Consider the following 21,209-nt stretch of genomic DNA (forward strand, 5'->3'; position numbering starts at 1 on the left):
TGAGGGGAAGGAAGGGCCTCCCCCGGGTTTCCCGCGTCGGGCCGGGTCATGGCCCGTCCCGTACGAGCGTCCAACTCCATGGGCAGTCGTTCCGGGCGGGGGCCCAGCTGCGCTCGGCTGACACCGCTGGTGGGCCTCCTTTCTTTTAATCGCACATTAGTTCGGAGTTATGGGTACCCCCGTTTCCATTACGCTAACACCACTAGACCACCCAGATATTTCGGTCGCACCTTCGACCTCGCCGCGCTCCATGTCCCCGTCCCACATGCTTTGGCTCCGCCAAGCTTGGCCGGCTTGGCGGCGAGGTAGGAAGTGGAGGGACGACAAGGCAGGGAGCGGAGGGGCGCGAGGAGCAGCGGGAGGGAGTGGAGGGGTAGGGAGGTAGGAAACGAAGGGGCGGGAGGGAGCGGAGGGACGCGCGAAGAGGGACGTCGAGCCTCACTCCCTCAGCAAAGAAAGCCAGTGGATGGGAGGATTTGGCTAGCAATATAGCGAGGAGAGAGAAAAAAGAGAGAGTCTGGTGGATCCGATTTTAAGCCTAATTTTGCTATTTTTACCTGGTCAACTAGTTTTATAGAGGCTGTTATAGATGCTTCGATACACACAATCTTTAATAGAACATAAGAAAAGAGAAGAACAATAAGACTCCGTGTATGCTCTATGCAAGTGAATACCGAAATCGGTGCAGCCATGTGACATGTACCGCCATTGTTACGATAGGATCCACGACATCCTACGGCCGACCAAAGCTTGTAACGCATGTATCCTGTCTGCAGAACTTCGTTTTGGAACATACTAGCATACGCTCACAAACGCTCCGTCAACCTTATCACTGGAATATGAATGGGTGAATTACCCAATTCTAATATATGCGGGTCTCGGGGAGTACTGCTCATTTACGTGAAAACACACGATAATCCAGAGCCAGGGTTTTTTTTTCTTTTCTTTTTTTTTGAAATGAAAACATAAGGCACAATGCCGCATGCCCCTGCACATAATTTGATGCACCTCCAAACGTTCTAGTAGATTCGATGCATGTAGCGTTCCCCGATGGCGGACGGCCGACGGGTTCATGCGAGTTGCGAGCACCAAGGGCCGAGACATAACTATAGGCTATAGCTACTCCATCCCAAGTGGCAAGTGAGAATGCGCGGCTGGGCTGGAACAGGATCCGCTGACTTTAAGTCAGCGGAATGTGGGTCACGCACACGTGGAACCCACACGTCAGTGGTCCGAGTCCCGGTGACTCAAGTCAGCGGAGACTCGCGGGGCTGGGCTGGGACCTGGAGCGGCCGGCGCGGCGCCAAGTGGCCCCTGCAAAAAATCCGCCTCACCCGCATCAACCCACTGGCCCTGGTGCGTCCAGCCAGGCCAGGCCCCCTCCCAGGCTCCCAGCATCCCCATGCCCACGCGCTGACACGCACCACGCGCCCCGGCCAAACAAAACCGCGCGCGCCGCAGGTCCATGCGTGCTCCTCCCTCCCCTTCCCGCCCCCACCCAGCCACCCCCCGCGCACCACGTAGCCGGGGCGAGCGCAGCCACACACCGCCCCCGCCAGGCCACGCTCTCCTCCCGCGCACCATAACATCGCCAGCGCCCCCGCCGCGTGCGCCACCGCCCGCTCCGCTTTAACGTCTAGCAGCGGGCCAGCGGCAGCCCAGCTCCACCCGCCCGCTCTCCTCTCCGCCTCTCCCACCCACCGACCCCCAGCTGATCTTTTCCGCTCGATCCTCTCCTTCCCTCCTCGGCTAGCTGCCAGTTGCACCACACAGCATCTTTATCCGGCGGGTGGAAGGGGCTGCATGGCGCCGTCCGACTCTCAGCCGTGCACGCAGCAGCGGCCGCCGCCAGCGGGCGAGCTGCAGCAGCCGCTGGCGGCGGCTTCGGACGACCGGGCGCCTGCGGCGGGGACGTCGTCCGAGTCCGAGCAGGCGCCAGCGGAGGCGGTGGCCAGCAAGGCTCCGGCGGCGGTGGAGCCGGAGAAGAAGAAGGACAGGGCGGCGGAGGCGGAGGAGGCCGCCGCGTCGGCCGGCTGCGGCAGGGAGGTGGTGGCGCGGCGGCCGGCGGCGGCGGGGGAGGAGAGCGCGCGGGAGCGGCTGAAGCGGCACCGCACGGAGATGGCGGGCCGGGTGCGGATCCCGGACATGTGGGGCCAGGAGCGGCTGCTCAAGGACTGGGTCGACTGCGCCGTCTTCGACCGCCCGCTCGCCGCCACCACGGGGCTGCTCACCGCCCGCGACGCGCTCGTCGCCGAGTGCGCCGCCGCGCGTCGCCCGGCGGTCGCGCACGGCCCCGCCGGCCGCACGCTCCGGGTCCAGAACGGCTGCTCGTGATCGCCGCCGGCGGCCTACGTACTCGACGCGCGCATGCAGCTGAGATCAAGTGCTTTTCTTTTTTTTCCCTACTTCCCTCTCCCTTCTCGACGATGATTACGTATACATCTATTCGAATATCTGTTTGGCCCGAATTTGAATTCGATCGATGATACCCATGCTTGACTAGCACTGGTGGTTGTAATTAATGTAGTTGATCACCATTTTTAAGCATGCTTGCCACAATCTGTTTGGACCAATACTCCAGCTTAATTGGGGGTGAATTCATCAAGAGCTCCTTATTTTCCGTTTCATATGTTCATGTGTGATTGCAATTTGCTCGTCGCTAGCTTGTGGCTACAAGCTAGACTTGTGCCTCTATGATGATCCTATACATAATCTCTTTAACAACATAGATTTTTTTTTGCTAGGTAATTGAGTAAATTTTCAGCTCCATCTAAAACCATGAATCCGCCAATAAGCGGGTGCATGCTATCGCATGCGCTCATAAGTTCATTTGCTCGTTTTGTCATGAATTCTCAAGTGTGCGTGCTTAATCGTGCTCGTCACTACCACTGCCACAATCGCAGAGATCGATCTCAAGCAGAAAATATCTCTAGCTAGCCAACGATGATAGCATGCATGAGAAGCAGCAGGAGAGCAGATTTAGATCTACATGATGAAACCAGCACGAGATTCTGCATCAACGTCTTACCGACGTGGCCTCTTGCTCTTCTTTCGTTTGATCGTCTTTCCGTTTGTGGAACAGATTCGCTCCTGCTTTACTGTACATGTTTTTTTTTGCCCTAGTCAACTAGCTAGTCCGCCAATCCTCAAAAAGTAATGAAACAAAGGAGAAATTGGTGCTCTTACCCCTACTTTGCAGTGCAATTATAATTACTCTTATATCATCGTTTTAACTTTGTGATTTTACCCTGCTATATTTTGCCCCTATTCAATAACACGATTTTGCCCCTATTTTGACCGTGGACTAGGAGCAAAATCGGATTGACTAGGGGCAAAATTGCGTTGACTGGTGAATAGTCAGGGTAAATTACAAAGTTAAGAAAAATAAGGGTAAAATTATAATTGCGCCGTAAAGTGGGAGGCAAGAATATAAATACCCCAAAAGAAAGGAGTAAGTTTCACATTCGCTGTATGTGCACGCATGCATACCACGTACCCATGAGTGCCTTGACATGAACAAAAAGGGAGATCCAACTTAGGAGAAATCAGATGGATTTTCATCAAAAGGAAGAAATTGACAATTAAATTTGAGACGAAGAGGCCTTGAAGCAAAATGGTTAGAATATACAGCCCTCTTTGGAACGTAGGATTCTCAAAACACAGGAATATAATATGGAAAAACTAGGAATCAAATGTCATTGTATCTTCAAACCTACGGAATAAGACTAGCCACAGTGGTTGTTTCCATCGATACTTGAACCAGGAGAGAGAGGTTCAGGCATCGTGGCAACCACCGCAGCACCGATGCTTGAATCCAAAATAAAAGGCATGGAAGCATGTGCACTTCCAGACTTCGTTTCTTTACCGAGTGCCGGTTACACTTGGCAAAGGCATATTTACATTCGGCAAAAGCTTTGCTGTACACTCGGCAAGAGCACTCGGCAAAGCCGCTGACGGCAAAGGGGTCTTTGCCGAGTGCCACTTCTCGGGCACTCGGCAAAGGAGTTCCCGAGAGCCAACAGCACTTGGCAAATTTGCCACGTGGGGGCGGCGGGTGACGGCGCATTTGCCGAGTGCCTAACGGCCGGCACTCGGCAAAGATCAAAACGTTGCCGAGTGTTAAACTCCTGGCACTCAGCAAAGTTACTTTTTTCAGTACACCCCTTGTGGCCACTTTGCTGAGTGTTTTTACCTATGCACTCGGCAAAGTGACCAATTTTTTTTAATATTTCATTTTTCTCTATTTTTCTATACAAATACAACAAAAATATATCTAAATATATGGAGATTACAGGAAGTTATTATAATAAATATATAATTGACAAATATGACAATAACACCGATACAAATAACACAAGTCATCACATATATCGCAAAGTCCGATAGATAACACAAGTCCATCACATAGAATGAGTCCCATACATAGAATAAGTCTGATACACAGAATGAGTCCAATACATAAAATATGTCCACGATTATTGTCACAATTCCACTAGTACTACAAATCACTCACGATCTGGTGGGGGGGGGGGGGGCAAGTTTGCCACGGGGCCGCCGGCAAGTTCTGGTCCGGAGGAGGGTTGTTCGATGCGTTCCACGACTGATTCTGCAAATAGAAACACATAAATTGAGTAAGAATAACAAAAATATAATAATACCTACTAACAAAGCATACTCACGGGAGTGCTAGAAGGTCCCGGGGGAAGGTAAGGCTGAGCTGGAAGAGCGAAGAGAGGAGGCGGCGTCGCATAGTTCATCGACGCGCCAAGTCCTTGCAACCAGGTGACCATGCTCTGCAACATCACCGACTGCTCCTCCCTCAGCTTCCTCTCCTCCTCCAGCTTGGCCTGCATCTCCAATCGGCACCTCCTCTCCTCAGCCCACTTTGCCTCCATCTCGGTCTGGAAGATTTTATCATCCATGATACAATACGAAGCAAAGTTGCATAAAAATTATAGAATGACAACTAAATCTGAACTAACCTATCTTTGGTGCACGCTGGCCATAGAAGTATCAGGCCGTGGGCGTATGGGCAGGGTCGAGTTGGTGGTACTTGCCCTAAGCTGCGAGAGGCTGGGCGTACTCGCCATGTCGACCAAGCTGTTGGCGATCAAGTACCGCCCGTGCTTCTTCCCGCCTCCCGCCCTCATGATGGCTTCTCCGGAGAGTGGCACTGTCGTCAGATCCCAAGTCTCCCCGTGGAGCGCCCTTCCCACCTCCGTGTACGCATTGAGGCGCGCCGGGATGCTGGGGTTTGTGTAGGCCACTGGTGGAGCCGCCGGGTTGTAGGCCACGTACGACATCGCCCTGCCCATGTGAGACATGGTGTACGCCGTGAAGTCGTTGCAAGATTGGCCTGAATGAGACTCCGACTGCCAAGAAATCAACAAGATCATTAGTAAGAATTCAAAATATAGCTTTAGAAAGGATGAATAAATTAGTGAACTTACCCAAGTTTCCTTGTACTCAGCGAGGCTATGGCTCACTTGATGATGTGCCAGACCCGACATCATCAAGCGGCGCTCCCGGCATAAGGCGTGCTGGCGGGCCCAGTCCTTGCTGATCCACTTGTCCACCATCATAGACCAGCACTCGACCTTATTTGCACATCAGTTTAGAGGCACCTAAACGTAATGAAGTGCATGACATATTGTAATATCAAATACAAAATAAATGAGTAGAGATGGCAATTATTTACCCTTAAGTATTGGTCTCGCGTGAGGAAGATGTCCCTTGCGGCTGGTTTCTTGACACTCCTCTTCTCGTATTCGGCGCGGTACACAATGACGGCCTGGACACGCGCCTCGTAGTGCATGTCCTTCACCATCTTGTAGCAAGCCTGGTGAGCCAGCTCGATCGCCCGGGCCTCATAGCCTTCCTCGCACCTATTGAAATCTTGCATATATATCCACAATATAATTGCAATCATCATTCCAAAAATTGAAACAGAATGCGATATTTCGACCATTTTATTGCGAGGATGACTTACCCACAACTCCCCGACCACCCGCCTCGCTTTGGTGGTGAAGTTCCTTCCTTCGCGATTAGTAGCGTCCGGGCTGGCCATGTAGTGGTTCCACGTGTATGCCAGCTCCAGGACCCCAGCATGCATCACGAGCCCGGGGAAGTGCTACCTGCACAGAAGACCCAAGATACCATTGGGCTTCCTTTTGTGCTCACCAGGCTGCACAAAAAACCACCCCTGCAAGAGTGTTTAAGGTAAAATTTTAGTTAGTATTGTGATTTTAAGCAAAGTAATGCATAATAAATAAGTACTAACATACTTACTTAGGCTCTAGTGGCCGAATCATTGGGCGTTTTGCTGGAGGTATCAGACGTCGCGGGAGTTGCGACGGTCCACGCAACCACACCTCCCGCTCACCTCCTACCGCCCCCTCCTCAGCCTCCTCCTCCTCCTCCTCGTCCTCCTCCCCCTCCACGTGCTCCTCCTCCTCCTCGCTCCCCTGCTCGTCCACCCTCTGCTCCTCCTCCTCCTCGCTCCTCTCCTCCTCCTCCTCCTCCTCCTCCTCCTCCTCCTCCTCCTCTACAGGAGAAGGGGTCCTCTCCCTCCTCCTCCTCCTCCTCACCTTACCTCCTCCACCACTCCCACTACCTCCTCCTCCACCCCTCCCTCTCCCTCTCCCTTTCCTCCCCCTCCTCCACCACCTTTGCGAACACTACGGCTCCCGGACCCCTCGGGTGCGTTGGACCCACTACCGCCTCCTCCACCACTGCCCTTGTACAAGGAGCTCAGCCAAGTCATCTTGCCACCGCTTGGCATCTTTGTTTGGTTGCCTGAAATTAAAAGGAGCGAACGAATTAGTCAATATAAACAATACTTGCAAATAAATGAAAATAAAGAAAATATAACTACAAATTAATATAATATATATTAAATATTGCGAGTCATACATGTTTTAAAAGTAGTCATCATAATCGAGATTAGTTGGATCGTAATCCTCATCATCACTATCAGCTATGTCAACATAACCAGCAGAATCCGAAGGAGGAATGTCGTCTTCACTGTCTCTGCCTAAACGTAGTCGCTCTAGTAATTGTAAGTCCTGAATATTTTGAACCTCATCTCCACCTTCCTCGTCAACTTTTCTTTCATTGTCGACTTCCATTCCGATCTCGTCGGATAAGTCTATCTCGAAACTCCCTTGTAGCCCCTCTTCTTGAAAAAACTCTCTATCATTGTTGTAATCTTCGTTGTTTGGGAGAGGTAGTTTGCCGTGTGGCGATACTTTATACACAACATCCCAACCCTGAAGATGGTGGTCGGTTTGGCATGGGTATGAGAGATAATAAACTTGTGTGGCTTGTTGTGCCACAATGTACACATCATCGCCTTGTAACGTTGAATCCTATTGAATTTCGACTAGGCCAACATTAGGGGTATGCCTTGTTAATGTTGGATCGAACCAATGGCATTTGAAAATGACTGGAGCGAGAGGTATAGAACCATGAAACTTGAGTTCGTATATTTCTTCAACTCTTCCGTAATACTCGACTCCGTCTTGACCTGGCGTAAAAATGTTGGTATTAGTGGTTCTTCAATTGGGTCGACTCTGATCGTATCTCATTGTGTGGAAGCGATATCTGTTCACGTCATAAACGTTAAACAACTTGACCCTGTAGCTAAAACCATCGGCAACCTGTCTCAACTCGGCACTCATGGACGAATCAGTTTGGCCCTGCAATTGTATGCGGGATAATTGTCATATAATTCGAGGACAACGAAATGGAATACAATTATGATTTGAAGACTACCTTCTGTTGAAACCAATAAATGAAATCGGATTGTGAATTTCCCGCACCATTTTTAAGAAGACTCTCCATTTCCATCGGGGTTGGAGCCCTTGAGTGACGCAAAAATAGTTGTTGAAATTTCCTGTATCAAAAATGACAAAGGGGGTTGGATGCTAAGTAGTGGAAACTTGTGAAAGAAAAACTCGTGAAGTGGGCACAATGTTGACAACTTACGCAATATACGGCTCCACCTCGGAAAGGTTGGTCAACACATATAGCATGATACGGCGCCACTCTTCATGGTTCAAGTTCTTGTACCTCGCATCACTTGCACTTCTAAGTTGTCCTCGGAAGATGCTGAGACTTGATTCATTATCGCCAACATTGTAACGAGGGGGTGGATTATGCACGCTGGGAAGGTTGTCACCATAGTACTTGGTAGTGAAGTTTGACACCTCCTCCAGAATATATGACTCTGCAATAGAAGCTTCAATTTTACATTTATTTTTACATTTCGTTCGAAGAACCTTCTGACATCTCTCAATTGGATAGCACCAACGGTACTGCACAGGCCCCCATCCATGTTTCGTACGGAAGGTGTAGAAGCAAATGCTGCAGCGGATTGAAGAAGGCGAGTGGAAAGATCTTCTCCAGCTTACATAGCAACACAGGGGCCACTTTTTCCATGTCCGAAATGACGGCCCGAGACAACTCCTTAGCACATAGCTGGCAGAAGAAATTGCTCAACTCTACCAATACTTGCCAAATATTATCAGGGAGATAGCCTCGATACATCACCGGAAGAAGCCGTTCAATCCATATGTGGTAGTCATCACTCTTCAGCCCATTGATTCGCATCATAGTCAAATTGACTCCCCTCCTCATATTCACTGCATACCCATCTGGAAATTGTAACTTTTGGATCCACTCTAGTGCTTCTTTTTTTTGGGGCCTCGTTAGGACGAAATCCGCCGGAGTCTTCCTCCATTGTCTCCCTGGTCTTGGAGTCTTCATTTCGTATCTTGGTCTATCGCACAACGTTGCCAGATCCACTCGAGCCTTGACGTTGTCCTTCGTCTTATCAGGGATGTCCATGACATTTCCAAAAAGAGCCTCGCCCCAATTCTTTTCAGTGTGCATGACATCAATGTTGTGTGGAAGAAGATCATTAATATAGGGAAGCCTCCACAAACCAGAGATCTGAGTCCAGGAATGTTCCTCGCCATATCCCACAAAACCACCTGCATCATTGACCTGGAGAGCATCTATCTGAGCATGAAGCACGGTACCCGTCAGCATCTGCGGTGCAGGTTCAATAACTACGACATCTTTTTGTGAAGTTCTTAATGTCTCTTCTAAATGGATGGTCAGCAGGAAGGAATTGTCGATGTTTGTCAAACGACGAATACTTGCCCCCCTTTCTCAACCAAATGAACTACAGAGTTGCCTTGCATGTTGGGCATGGGAACTTTCCGTGAGTACACCATCCGCAGAAAATGCCATACGCCGGGAGGTCATGCAGGGAGTAGTGGTACCACACATATATTCTGAAGTTTGTCTTTGTCGCTCGGTCGTACGTCCACACCCCGTCTTCTCATGCTTTGATCAACTCATCGATTAGAGGCTCCATGTAAACACTCATTTTATTCCCTGGGTGCTCAGGAATAATTAACGACACAAATATGGTATGTCCTTGAAAGAGAATGCTGAGGGGGGGGGGAGATTCAAGGGGATAACGAACACGGGCCAACATGAGTACGATGCGGCCATCATACCATAAGGATTTAACACATCCGTTGCCAGCGCAACACGTACATTACGAGCTTCTTCAGCTTTCTCATAATGAATCTCATCAAAATGGGTCCATGACTCACCGTCCGAGGGATACACCATCTTATCAGGGTTGTATCGAATACCTTTTTTGTGTCATGTCATCTGTTTCGCGGTTTCCTCGGTCATATAGAGTCTTTGGATCCTATGAATGAATGGAAGGTAACGTACGATTTTCATAGGAATCGTGAGCTGCCTCTTAGGCTGACCGTCACCATCATCCACCTCCAGGAACCTTGAGGCTTTGCATTTTGGACAGTAAGTTTCAGTCTCGTGCTCTTTTCTAAATAAGATGCACCCATTAGGACAAGAGTGTATCTGCTCATATGGCATCTTCAGTGCACTAAGAATTTTCGTCGCCTGATACATTGTTTGGGGCAGAATGTGATCTTCCGGAAGCATGCTGCCAAAAACAGTCAACATACTATCAAAGGCGTCTCGACTCAGGCCAAACTGGGACTTCAAGGCCATAAGACGTCCAATGCCGTCCAGCTGAGAAACCTTTGTTTGGCCGTGAAGAGGTTTCTGTTCCGCCTCCAACATCTCGTAAAACGCCTTTGTGCTTGCCTCTGGCTCCTCCTCCTGCGATCCTTCACCGAAATGTGCCTCCTCATAGTTGTCTAACATGTCTCCAATCCCACCAGCAGCATCACATTCATCGATGAGTTGCCTCACGACCTCGTCTCTCATACGATGGGCTTCACCGTGAAAGATCCACTGGGTATAGTCTGGCGTAAATCCATAATTGACAAGATGTTCGCCCATGACCTTCTTTGTCTTTCGTTTCTAGTTTCCACAACTCTATCAGGGACACCACATGAAACTCGACCCTTCAGCTTGCGTCCATGCCCCTTCCAAGAACTCGTTGGTCTTCTCAATCCATTCATTGGTCATGCTAGCTCAAGTTACCCGGCCGGTGTACATCCACTCACGGTCATCCATCTTCCAAGATGTCAGCGACTTCTATCAAATTTAAATGCATGTAGACATTCGGCTTAGACTCTAATAAGTAAAGATAGGTCCTAATCCCACCCGACCATGCGTAGATGAGGTCAATTTATATAATCCACTCCTATCCAAGACAGAATTTCGGCAGCACCTCCCCGCTGTTCTCCAGATACATGTCCCAAAAGGGAGATTGTGTATCCGAAGAACAACAGGGAGATGATGCCGAAACTCTGCCTCGGATCGGAGTGGACCATATAAACTAACCTCATATACGCATCTTCGGGCTGTCCAAAAACGTGGATAATTCGAAACAGATACGGCCATCAATATGCAAATATCTACATATTTGCAACCATATCTTTTTCGAACGGGAGACGCCTAACTGGTGTACGTTGATTTTCAAAATATAATTATGAATAAACTAACTAAATATATCATTTTGTTATCAATAAACTAAACCGGTCTTAAAAAGTAAATAAACAATTAACATATTCAATCAGTCTAAATAAACTAAACCAGTATACGTAAGCTAAAAAAGTCTAAATAAATTAAATAAATAATTAACAATTAATATGTACCTAAACTAAACAAGTCTAAATAAACTAAATAAACAATTAATCTCTAAATTTATATCTATCTAAACTAAATAAACTAAATCATTCTAAATAAACTAAATAAACAATATGCATATCTACCTAAAAATCTATATCTACCTAAACTAAATAAACTAAATAAACAATTTCTATATCTATATAAAAACTATATCTACCTAAAAATCTACTTAAAGAATATAATCCTATTCTAATTTACAACGAACAAATTCAACTTAATAATTTACTTAAAAAATAAAAAATACCTTAAGCTGCCGGGGAGGCGCCTCCACGGTGGCGGGGAGGCAACCGCCGGCGCTCACTGGCGCGCCCTCAGGCACCGAGGAGCGGCAGGCCCGGCGGCGGGTGGCCCCCTCGTGCGCCGAGCGGCGTGGAGGCGCGGAGGCCGCGGGCCTCGACCGCCGGGCGGCGCGGAGCGGCCGCACTCGGTGTGGGCGGCGAGAGGTGGCGGGGAGGCGGCGAGGAGGAGTGCCGGCGGCGACGGGGGGCACGGGGAGGCGGCGAGACGAGGAGGAGTGCCGCACGGGACGCGCAGGGAGGCGGCGGGAGGCGGAAGCGTGCAGGAGGGTGATGGGGGGCGGCGGTGGCATGGAGGAGGGAGGCGGCGGCGCGAGCGGCGGTGGCGCGCGTGGGGAAGAAAGGCGAGTGGGAGAGTGGAGTGCGGGGCCGCGTCAATTTAGACTCCTGATGTATTCTTTGCTGAGTGTCGGATCGGCTTTGCTGAGTGCCACCCGATCCGGCACTCGGCAAAGAATTGAAATTTTTTATTCAGCTCTTTGCCGAGTGCCAGATCGGCAGGCACTCGGCAAAGTTGTGGTTCGCCGAGTGCCCGGCACTCGGCCAACATATTTTTTTACACTTCACTTCTCACTTGCAAAAAACAAAATAAATAACATACGAATTCAAAAAAGACATTATTTCATGCCTAGTTATTTCAAACTCAAATTAAAACAATTTGTATTTCAAGTTTCATGATTTTATGCAAGAAAACCTATTATTTCATGTGTTTCTAAAGTCAAATTTCATTTATATCAACAAATTCATTTTGATGAGGTATGTAACAAAAATTTAGTGACTATCAACTAAATAATTTGCCAAAATAATGCAACAATTTATGGTTCATGATTTCATGCTAAAAACCCTATTATTTCATGCATTTAAAGATCAAGTTGAAACTAAATATATTGATTTTCAATGTGTGCCAAAAATAATTTTATATATAGATAACAAACTCAAAAATTAACCAAATTTTCACAGGACACATATTTTGTTGTTATTTCTCTATATAAAAAGTTTCACATTGAAAATCATATGCGACTTTCATTTCAACCAGAAATCCAACCGGATACTACGCGTCTCTCTGAAACTTCTTCGGAGATCCTCCGGCTTGTAAGCGGCGTACCTTGTCACGTGTCCGAAACACTGTCAATTTTTTTCCACTCGATCCTTGCATGAAACCAAGAGATTTGCACAAGTCCTATGATTTTCAGACATTGTATGCTATTTTTGGTTTTTTCTGAACGTCCGTGCACACACTTGTGATCAAGTTTCTGATAAAGATGCTTCGACTTTTAAGTTCTTCCGCGCATACAGCATCAGTTTTGATTCAGGTACATAAATATCACATTTCCATTCATTGATTTCAAAATTTCGACCCAATTCTAATTTTAAATTAACTTCGACCGATTATTCCCCGCAAACCAAAAAAATAATAGAATATAGTAAACTAATCAATAAAAGTATTTTATGTTACTAGGGATTAAATTCTCAAATTTAAGTAGAGAATAAAAAAATTTGAAGGCAAAAAAAAATTAACCAAGTTTACCGAGTGCTGGGGACTAGGCACTCGGCGAAAGATACTTTGCCGAGTGCCAGCTGTATGCAAGCTTTGCCGAGTGCCAGGTGGAGGCACTCGGCAAAGGTTTAACGCCGTCAGCCACCCTGGCGGCCGGCGCACGGCGGGCGCGCGTGCTGGGCACGTGCGCAACCTATGCCGAGTGCTGGCCCAACGGTACTCGGCAAAGATCAATCTTTGCCGAGTGCTCTTCTTTGCCGAGGGCCAGCACTCGGCAAAATTTGGTTATGCCGTGTGCGGGATGTTTGCCAAGTGCTCTGGCTCCGGCACTTGGCAAAGCGCCTCTTTGCCGAGTGCCCGTGGTCTGGCACTCGGCAAAGCTGGAGACACTCGGCAATTTTGCGTTTTCTGGAAGTGGTGGGTGCACCGAGGCTACCAACAACGGCATGGTGATGGATTAGTCTGATGAGTCGGTCCCACACTACTCAGCAACGATGCCTCCGCTGTGTGCATTTCGGGTTTCACGGCATCAGAAGAGGTGGCATGGGCTCTGGTAGTTTTAGCATCGAGGCCACTGTAGGTAGTATAAGGAAACACACAAAAAGGAACAACCATTTTGGATGGAACACTACTCCAGCGCCCCCCATCACCGCCGGTTCGAAATGAGCATCACCGCCGGTTTGGGGGGCGTTGGATTTAAGTCGTTGGTGATAGGAGGGGTCATCACCGCCGGTTCATAAACCGTTGGTGATGAGTGCTCATCACCGCCGGTTTGTGGATGGAACCGGCGGTGAAGGCCATTTTCCCATCAAAAAAAATATATTCATATAATAATAGTGCACCATTTGTACATCATATATAATATATGATTATAGCAGCAAAATTCAATCACATGAGCTCATACATCGAGATTAAATGAAAGAGTTCATACATTAAAATTAAAACAAAGAGTTCATACATTAAGCCTAGTTTTGAGCCTCTCTCTGTAGCAAACTTAATAACAAGCTGCCCATTACGGGCACTTGATATGATTGTAGAAATTAACAATGTGACTTGTTACATGGAAATTGGACAGAACATACAAGACTTCAAATTTCAGAATACAAGTAAGATACCTAGGTTTTGATCGAGCATCTATAAGTTGATGTGTCTGGGTCTTGATGTATTAGTTGCAATGGAATGTGCAGAAAGAGTTTAGGGAGTCGCAAAGAAAAACAATAAGCAGGTTTGGGACCCTTTCAACACTGACCTGATCATGGCTCCAAATAAGATGGGTCTGCAACTTTGCTTCAAATGTGAATGGACCAACCTGGAGAAATATATGGAGGTTATGTATACTGAAAATTGGGATTAAATGGCCATATGAGAAGAGCTGCTAATCATATCTGTATTGAATTAAGACTCCATAGCTCAAGAGAAGTATCAAAGACTCTTGCTGTGTGGTTGCAACTTACAATTGAATTACTGCCAAAAGAAACAGGAGAAAAATAAAATAAATTACCGATTGACCCTGGTAAACTTTCTCAATTGCTTCACCAGCAGCACTGGCCTTTAAGATGGCATCACTGGAGGCGCTTGATTCAACATCATACACAGAAGCACGCCATTGAGGCAAACATCCATCTAGCACCCAAACTTTATCATGGCAAGAACTTTGTAATCATGAATGAACAAAATAAGATCCGCATCTCGTTTCGACCACTGCTCATTTGGTCTACAACTATCGCATGAGAATATATGAATAATGCTTTCAAAATCAGATAGTGAACCATTGGAAGAGAGACAAATTTACAGAACACATGAGGTCAGCATCAAAACTCTTGAGTTCTGTTAGAATAGCTTTGGATCGAGATTTCCACCTATTTTGCAAACATGAAAGAGAAACATAAGTCAGGGGCAGGAAAAAGAACCCCAACCTAAGCCCACACCCACCAAGATAGGCAAAATATTTACAAAAGTTTGATCAAGTTTGCTGGGGCATCATCCATGGCACCAAATTCATGTATATTTCAGTATCATTTTGTTCCACTTATGAAGCATAGTTCAAGCATATTTCCATTCCTTCCTTTGTCAGACACCATGATTATGCAGCATTATATTGGAATCATATGTACCATGATTGTATGGAAAAATCCAACACAACAGTACAAACAGCTAGTCACTCAAGAGCTTACTTGAGGCACGCAGATGAAGAATGCGGGAAAAATAAATTCTTAACATAAACCTGCAAAGCAGAGCAAATTATTAGGCGCGAATGGCAACGCACCAGCATCAATCTAAGCCCAAAAGCTAAGCAACATCAGCAAATTATAAACGTGATTTGTTGGCAAATGGAACCATCAACTCAGGCGCAGCAGAGTGTGAGGGGAGCGAGCTTCTTTCCAGGAGCTGCTGGCGGCGGTGCGGCGCAAGGCGTCGGGCGACGGCCGCACGGCGTAGGACGGCCGGCAGCGCGCGCGGCCCAGCGAGGCCAGACACATCAACTTATAGATGCTCCCCACCGCTGCCACGCTGCGCAGCACCGCGCGCCGTCGCGTCTGCATCCCGCGCAGCACCGGAGGAGAGGCAGGGACGGGATCCATGCGCCGCGCGGGACAGGAGGAGAGGAGGGGGCCCGTGGAGGAAGAAGGAAGAGATGGGGAGGGGATGGCCGGAGGGGAGGGGAGGAGGAGACGGGAAAGGGGTTGGGGGTAATTTTGTACTGTATTGGCTCATCACCGTCGGTTCGTAACACGAACCGTTGGTGATGCTTAATATCACCGCCGGTTTGTGTTACAAACCGGCGGTGATGCGCTCGCAGGCCATCACCAACGGTTCATACCACGAACCGGCGGTGATAGGCAACATCACTACCGGTTCCAACAGCCACTACGGCCACCTGCTCTGGACCCGGCGGTGATACCTCATCACCGCCGGTTCGTGTTGAACCGGCGGTGATAGCCCGTTTGCGATGACCAATTCTCTAGTAGTGGAAGTTGGATAAGGGAGAGTACCATAAAGAAAACTTTACATGATGCCTAACCTCTTGGTAGAATTATATTCCTCCAAAATTGCTATGGAACAAAGCCGTTCCACAGGAATTTCATGAGATTGGTAGGAATTCAATCCTTTGTTCCAAAGGTTCTTAGAGGAAAAATTCATAATATATATATATATATATATGAGCCAAATCTTATACAATTCCTCCACTTTTTCTTTGTTCTATAGGGAACCTCACGTCTCTTATCCCAACCAGTCGAGCTGGGGACTGTTAGTTTCCAGGGCATGTGGTCACCAGAAATGTGCCACGTATAGTACAGATAGATTCAAGAAGAACCAACCAGGAAATGATCCGTCACGTAGAAGATAATTATCTTATAGTCGAGGATAATTTGAGATATGTGTGACAGACCCAAGCCCTACTCTCTTCCCGTTGCTTTTCCAGCACAACAAAAGAAAGAACAGGAAAGTAGCAGAAGCTCTCCTAAATGAACAATGGATAAACCTGACAGTCCCCTTTTGGATGAGTTCGTTCGCTTATGGGAGCTGATTGACGAGGCCCATTTTGATGGCAACAACTCAGACGAAGATGCCATAATTTGGACAAGAACCACTTCAGGAGAGTACTCAGCAAAATCGACCTATGATATGAAGTTTGAGGGGGGTTTACTGTCTCGTTTCCCCAAGATGGTTTGGAAGGTGTGGGCTCCTTCGAGATGCAAGTTCTTTATGTGGATCATGCTACAAAAAAGGGTGTGGATTGCTAATTGGTTGCTCTCGCGGGAATGGCTCAATTGCTATTTCTATCAGCTTTGCTGGCGAAACCTGAAAACTGCTTTGCACCTATTTACCGAATGCCAGGCCTCTCGTGCTATTTGGAGCTGCATCAGTACTTGGAGATCTTGGCCAGCCATGAACCCGACAAACTGGAGTGTTTTAGACGATCTGGCGGCCTGGTTTTTTGATTTTGCAGGGAGCTAACTCCAACAGTCCGGAGGCGAAGGGAGCTCGTTCCTTGGCGATTTTGGTCGCCTGGTCCCTCTGGTGTGAACGTAATCGTTGAGTTTTCAGTGACGAAATTTTTTTCGTTGTAATCTTACTAATTTGAAGTACTAAATGAAGTCTATTTACAAAAATTTTTGTACAGATGGGTTGTAAATCGCGAGACGAATCTAATGATGCTAATTAATACATGATTAGTCGATAATTAGCGGATGGTACTGTAGCATCACTGTTGCAAATTGTCGCTACCCTGCAGCTGGGGTACCCACTCCTACTGTGCCAAGACTCGCGTAGTTATCCGTAACTACGCCCTAAGGAGCTGAGCAGCCAGACCCTCGGGGTCCAACTCCATCTCACCGGACCAACGGTCCCGGACCCGTCCCCGAGCGGGAAGCGGGTCCGGTGTCACCACGTGTCCCAGAGGTGAAAATGCTCAGCACCTGTGGCCGTGGACCCGGACCCCCGCAGGTGGGTCCGGGACCTCCACGTGCCATCCGAACTCCCGCAGATGGGTACGGGACCTCCACGTGCCATCCGGACTCCCGCAGATGGGTCCGGGACCTCCACGTGCTTATCCGGACCCCCGTGAGCTCTCGGCTCAGCTAGCTGCTCGGGAGGGGTCCGGAACCGCCGCGTGTCACACAGACGCGGGCGCAGTCACAAGCCTTCCGCTGGAAGCTCCCTCACCCACCCGCATTAAGTGCGAGTGGTTGAGGCGGGCTCTGCTGCCTCTGGGCACGGGGCAGTTTTTGTCAGTTCACACTATGGATCGCCAGTTACCAAGGCGGCTCATCAGTTACCAAGGCAAGCATTAAAAACTCAGCGCCGCGCGCATGTGCGACGAGTCATGATGACCACGTACTGACTGGAGCAACAGTGCACGTTGCTATAGTGGACTGAATCAGTAGTTCGGCGCTTCATCATGACCTCGACGCGCGGCTGCAGAGGCTAGACTCTACTCTGACAGGACAGCTCAAGACCATCCCTAGTCAGAAGCTACACACGGAAGTTGACAACAAGATCTCCGGATCTGAGGCATTGAAGGCCAAAGTGTAGTTTATAATACATCGCCGGGCCCACCTGTCGGGGCCTCGCTCAGTGTACGTGCTCCCCTTGGGCATATAAAAGGGAGAGCACGCCCGCTAGAACACGAGGAGGGGCACAAGCTCTCCAGACACACACAAGCTCTCGCGAACTCTCTTGAGACAAGGCAATACAACACACAGTGGACGTAGGGTATTACGCTCCGGCGGCCCGAACCACTCTAAATCCTTGGTGTTCATCGTGTTCTTGAGCGAGATCGAACTAGAACTAGCTAACCCCCGAGTACACACCCTCTGGGCTTAGGCGGGTGACTTCCGCCACCCGGCTGTGGTTTGCAGCACCACGACATTTGGCGCGTGCGGGTGGGTGAGGGAGCTCTGCCACGACATTTGGCACGCCAGGTAGGGGAGGCTTTAGCTAGTTTTATCTCATCTCTTGCTCATCTCCATGGTTCGGATGGTTGAGCACTCCCACCACGATGACGACGTGGAGATGACGGAGGGTGTGGCGTCATCCGCGCCACGCGCCTCTCGCCTTCCTGCGCCAGGGGCAACCGTGCCCATGTAGCAGCCACCGTCGGCGGCGGCGCGCGCTGCACGTCGGTGAGAGTCAGGGCGCCCATCAAGGGCCCCCTCACAAGCTGCGAGCGGCGGATCAACAAATCCCAGCTCGCAGCAAACCTCACTCATGTGAGGAAGCCCGCTCCGGTGGAAAGCCGACTCCGGTCGCACCAAGCCCGCTCCGGTGGAAAGCCGACTCCGGTCGCACCAAGCCCGCTCCGGCGGAAAGCCCACTCCGGTTGCACTAAGCCGACTCTGGTGGCTTTCTCCAACGTTAAGCCGACTCCGGTCGCACCCCCGACTCTACATCTCTGTAAGTTCTACCCTTAGAGGCCCAGCAGGGAATAAACATTTTCCTTTGTAACTAGGTAGTACTTCCGTGTGGTCCAGTCTGGTGAGCCTCCCCCGTGGAGGGGTCCGGACCTCTGCGAACCAGGTTCAGGGAAGCGTACTCACCCTCCGGGGAGGTCCGAAGCCATGTAGCCGCTTAGACTGGTTCCGTACCCTAAGCCTGCATGCTCTACCTCCCTAGGGCGAGTACCGTAGTACCTAAGACTGGGGGCCCGGAGGTCCGGACAGCTCCGTCCTCATAAACCCGTGTTCTGGCTTATATCGCACATCTCATGTACATCTAGTTATAAATGAAAAGTTTATTCTCAGTTCGCCTCTAAGGATGTTACATTCCAATTTTAATCTACGCATTCTGTTTGCGCTAACCCTCACGTGGCTTCTTACTCTTGTGCGGTGATTATGGTCCGAATTAAGTTGGCTAGTTAGTGACTTAGCTCGAGACCCCTTATGGAAGAGAGAGGTTCGGACCCCTGGGAACCTGCAGGTTCAGGGAAGCGCACTCATTCTCCGGGGAGGTCCGGAGCCGTGTATCCGCTTAGCCTGGTTCCGTACCCTAAGGCTGCATGCACCACCTCCTATGAATGAGTGCCGTAGTACCTAGGACTGGGAACCTGGAGTTCCGGACTTTCTCTTAACCTAAAGGCCGGCCCCTTGAGCTCCGTTCACTGAACCTAGCTGTCTATCTCAAAGGATTACAGCCAACAGGATTTGGGACCCGTGGGCACGCTACTAAGCATTTACCTTGAGTTATGTGCAGGTCCAAACGTGATGATGCAGCAGGTGACCCAAAGGATGGACGACGCAGGACAAGACCCTTGCGGCGCGCACCGCTGGGCGCCAGAAGCAGCCAAGTTGCTCATAGTAGTGGCCCCACCTGCGGGTTCGTTGCCTCTCCCGAGGCGGGCCCGGGGGGCTCTGTCGGTACCCTGCAGCTGGGGTACCCACTCCTACTGTGCCAAGACTCGCGTAGTTATCCGTAACTATGCCCTAAGGAGCTGAGCAGCCAGACCCTTGGGGTCCAACTCCATCTCACCGGACCAACGGTCCCGGACCCGTCCCCGAGCGGGAAGCCGGTCCGGTGTCACCACGTGTCCCAGAGGTGGAAATGCTCAGCACCTGTGGCCGTGGACCCGGACCCCCGCTGGTGGGTCCGGGACCTCCACGTGCCATCCGGACTCCCGCAGATAGGTCCGGGACCTCCACGTGTCATCCGGACTCCCGCAGATGGGTCCGGGACCTCCACGTGCTTATCCGGACCCCCCGTGAGCTCTCGGCTCAGCTAGCTGCTCGGGAGGGGTCCGGAACCGCCGCGTGTCACACAGACGCGGGCGCAGTCGCAAGCCTTCCGCTGGAAGCTCCCTCACCCACCCGCATTAAGTGCGAGTGGTTGAGGCGGGCTCTGCTGCCTCTGGGCACGGGGCAGCTTTTGTCAGTCCACACTATGGATCGCCAGTTACCAAGGCGTTTCATCAGTTACCAAGGCAAGCATTAAAAACTCAGCGCCTCGCGCATGTGCGACGAATCATGATGACCAGGTACTGACTGGAGCAACAGTGCACATTGCTATAGTGGACTGAGTCAGTAGTTCGGCGCTTCATCATGACCTCGACGCGCGGCTGCATAGGCTAGACTCTACTCTGACAGGACAGCTCAATATCATCCCTAGTCAGAAGCTACGCACGGAAGTTGACAACAAGATCTCCGGATCTGAGGCATTGAAGGTCAAAGTGTAGTTTATAATACATCGCCGGGCCCACCTGTCGGGGCCTCGCTCAGTGTAAGTGCTCCCCTTGGGCATATAAAAGGGAGAGCACGCCCACTAGAACACGAGGAGGGGCACAAGCTCTCCAGACACACACAAGCTCTCGCGAACTCTCTTGAGACAAGGCAATACAACACACAGTAGACGTAGGGTATTACGCTCCGGCGGCCTGAACCACTCTAAATCCTTGGTGTTCATCGTATTCTTGAACGAGATCGAACTAGGACTAGCTAACCCCCGAGTACACACCCTCTGGGCTTAGGCGGGTGACTTCCGCCACCTGGCTGTGGTTTGCAGCACCACGACACAAATCATGGATTATGTAGGCTCATTAGATTCGTCTCGCGATTTACAGCCCATCCATACAAAAAGTTTTGTAAATAGACTTCATTTAGTACTTTATAAATGTGATAGTCAATGTTTTGATACACACCTAACATCATTTTGATGTTTCCGATCGTTATGATTTTTTAATGATAGTCAATGTTTAAAATATCTGGTTTAGTACACACCTCAAGCATTTATATTTATGGACCGTTGGAGTGTCTATACGAGTGTCTATACATGACCTCAAC

At 49.5% G+C, this 21,209-nt stretch overlaps 1 protein-coding gene and 1 long non-coding RNA gene across 2 annotated transcripts; one reads left to right on the forward strand and one right to left on the reverse strand.

The window, feature by feature from the left end:
- The first annotated feature begins 1,557 nt into the window (after window positions 1-1,557).
- On the forward strand, window positions 1,558-2,627 carry LOC120655937 (protein BIC1-like). The gene has a single exon (XM_039933921.1). It carries the CDS (start codon window positions 1,804-1,806, stop codon window positions 2,332-2,334), a length of 531 nt encoding a protein of 176 aa, XP_039789855.1. The 5' UTR covers window positions 1,558-1,803; the 3' UTR covers window positions 2,335-2,627.
- An 11,220-nt stretch (window positions 2,628-13,847) lies between these two features.
- On the reverse strand, window positions 13,848-14,591 carry LOC120654094. Its single transcript, XR_005666984.1, has 2 exons — window positions 14,438-14,591; window positions 13,848-14,245 (listed from the first exon to the last, which is right to left on the reverse strand). It is a non-coding gene; the product is annotated as an uncharacterized LOC120654094 (long non-coding RNA).
- Between the last annotated feature and the right edge of the window lie 6,618 nt (window positions 14,592-21,209).

The sequence above is a fragment of the Panicum virgatum genome, chromosome 1N, assembly GCF_016808335.1.
Source record: "Panicum virgatum strain AP13 chromosome 1N, P.virgatum_v5, whole genome shotgun sequence".
Taxonomy (NCBI): Eukaryota; Viridiplantae; Streptophyta; class Magnoliopsida; order Poales; family Poaceae; genus Panicum; species Panicum virgatum.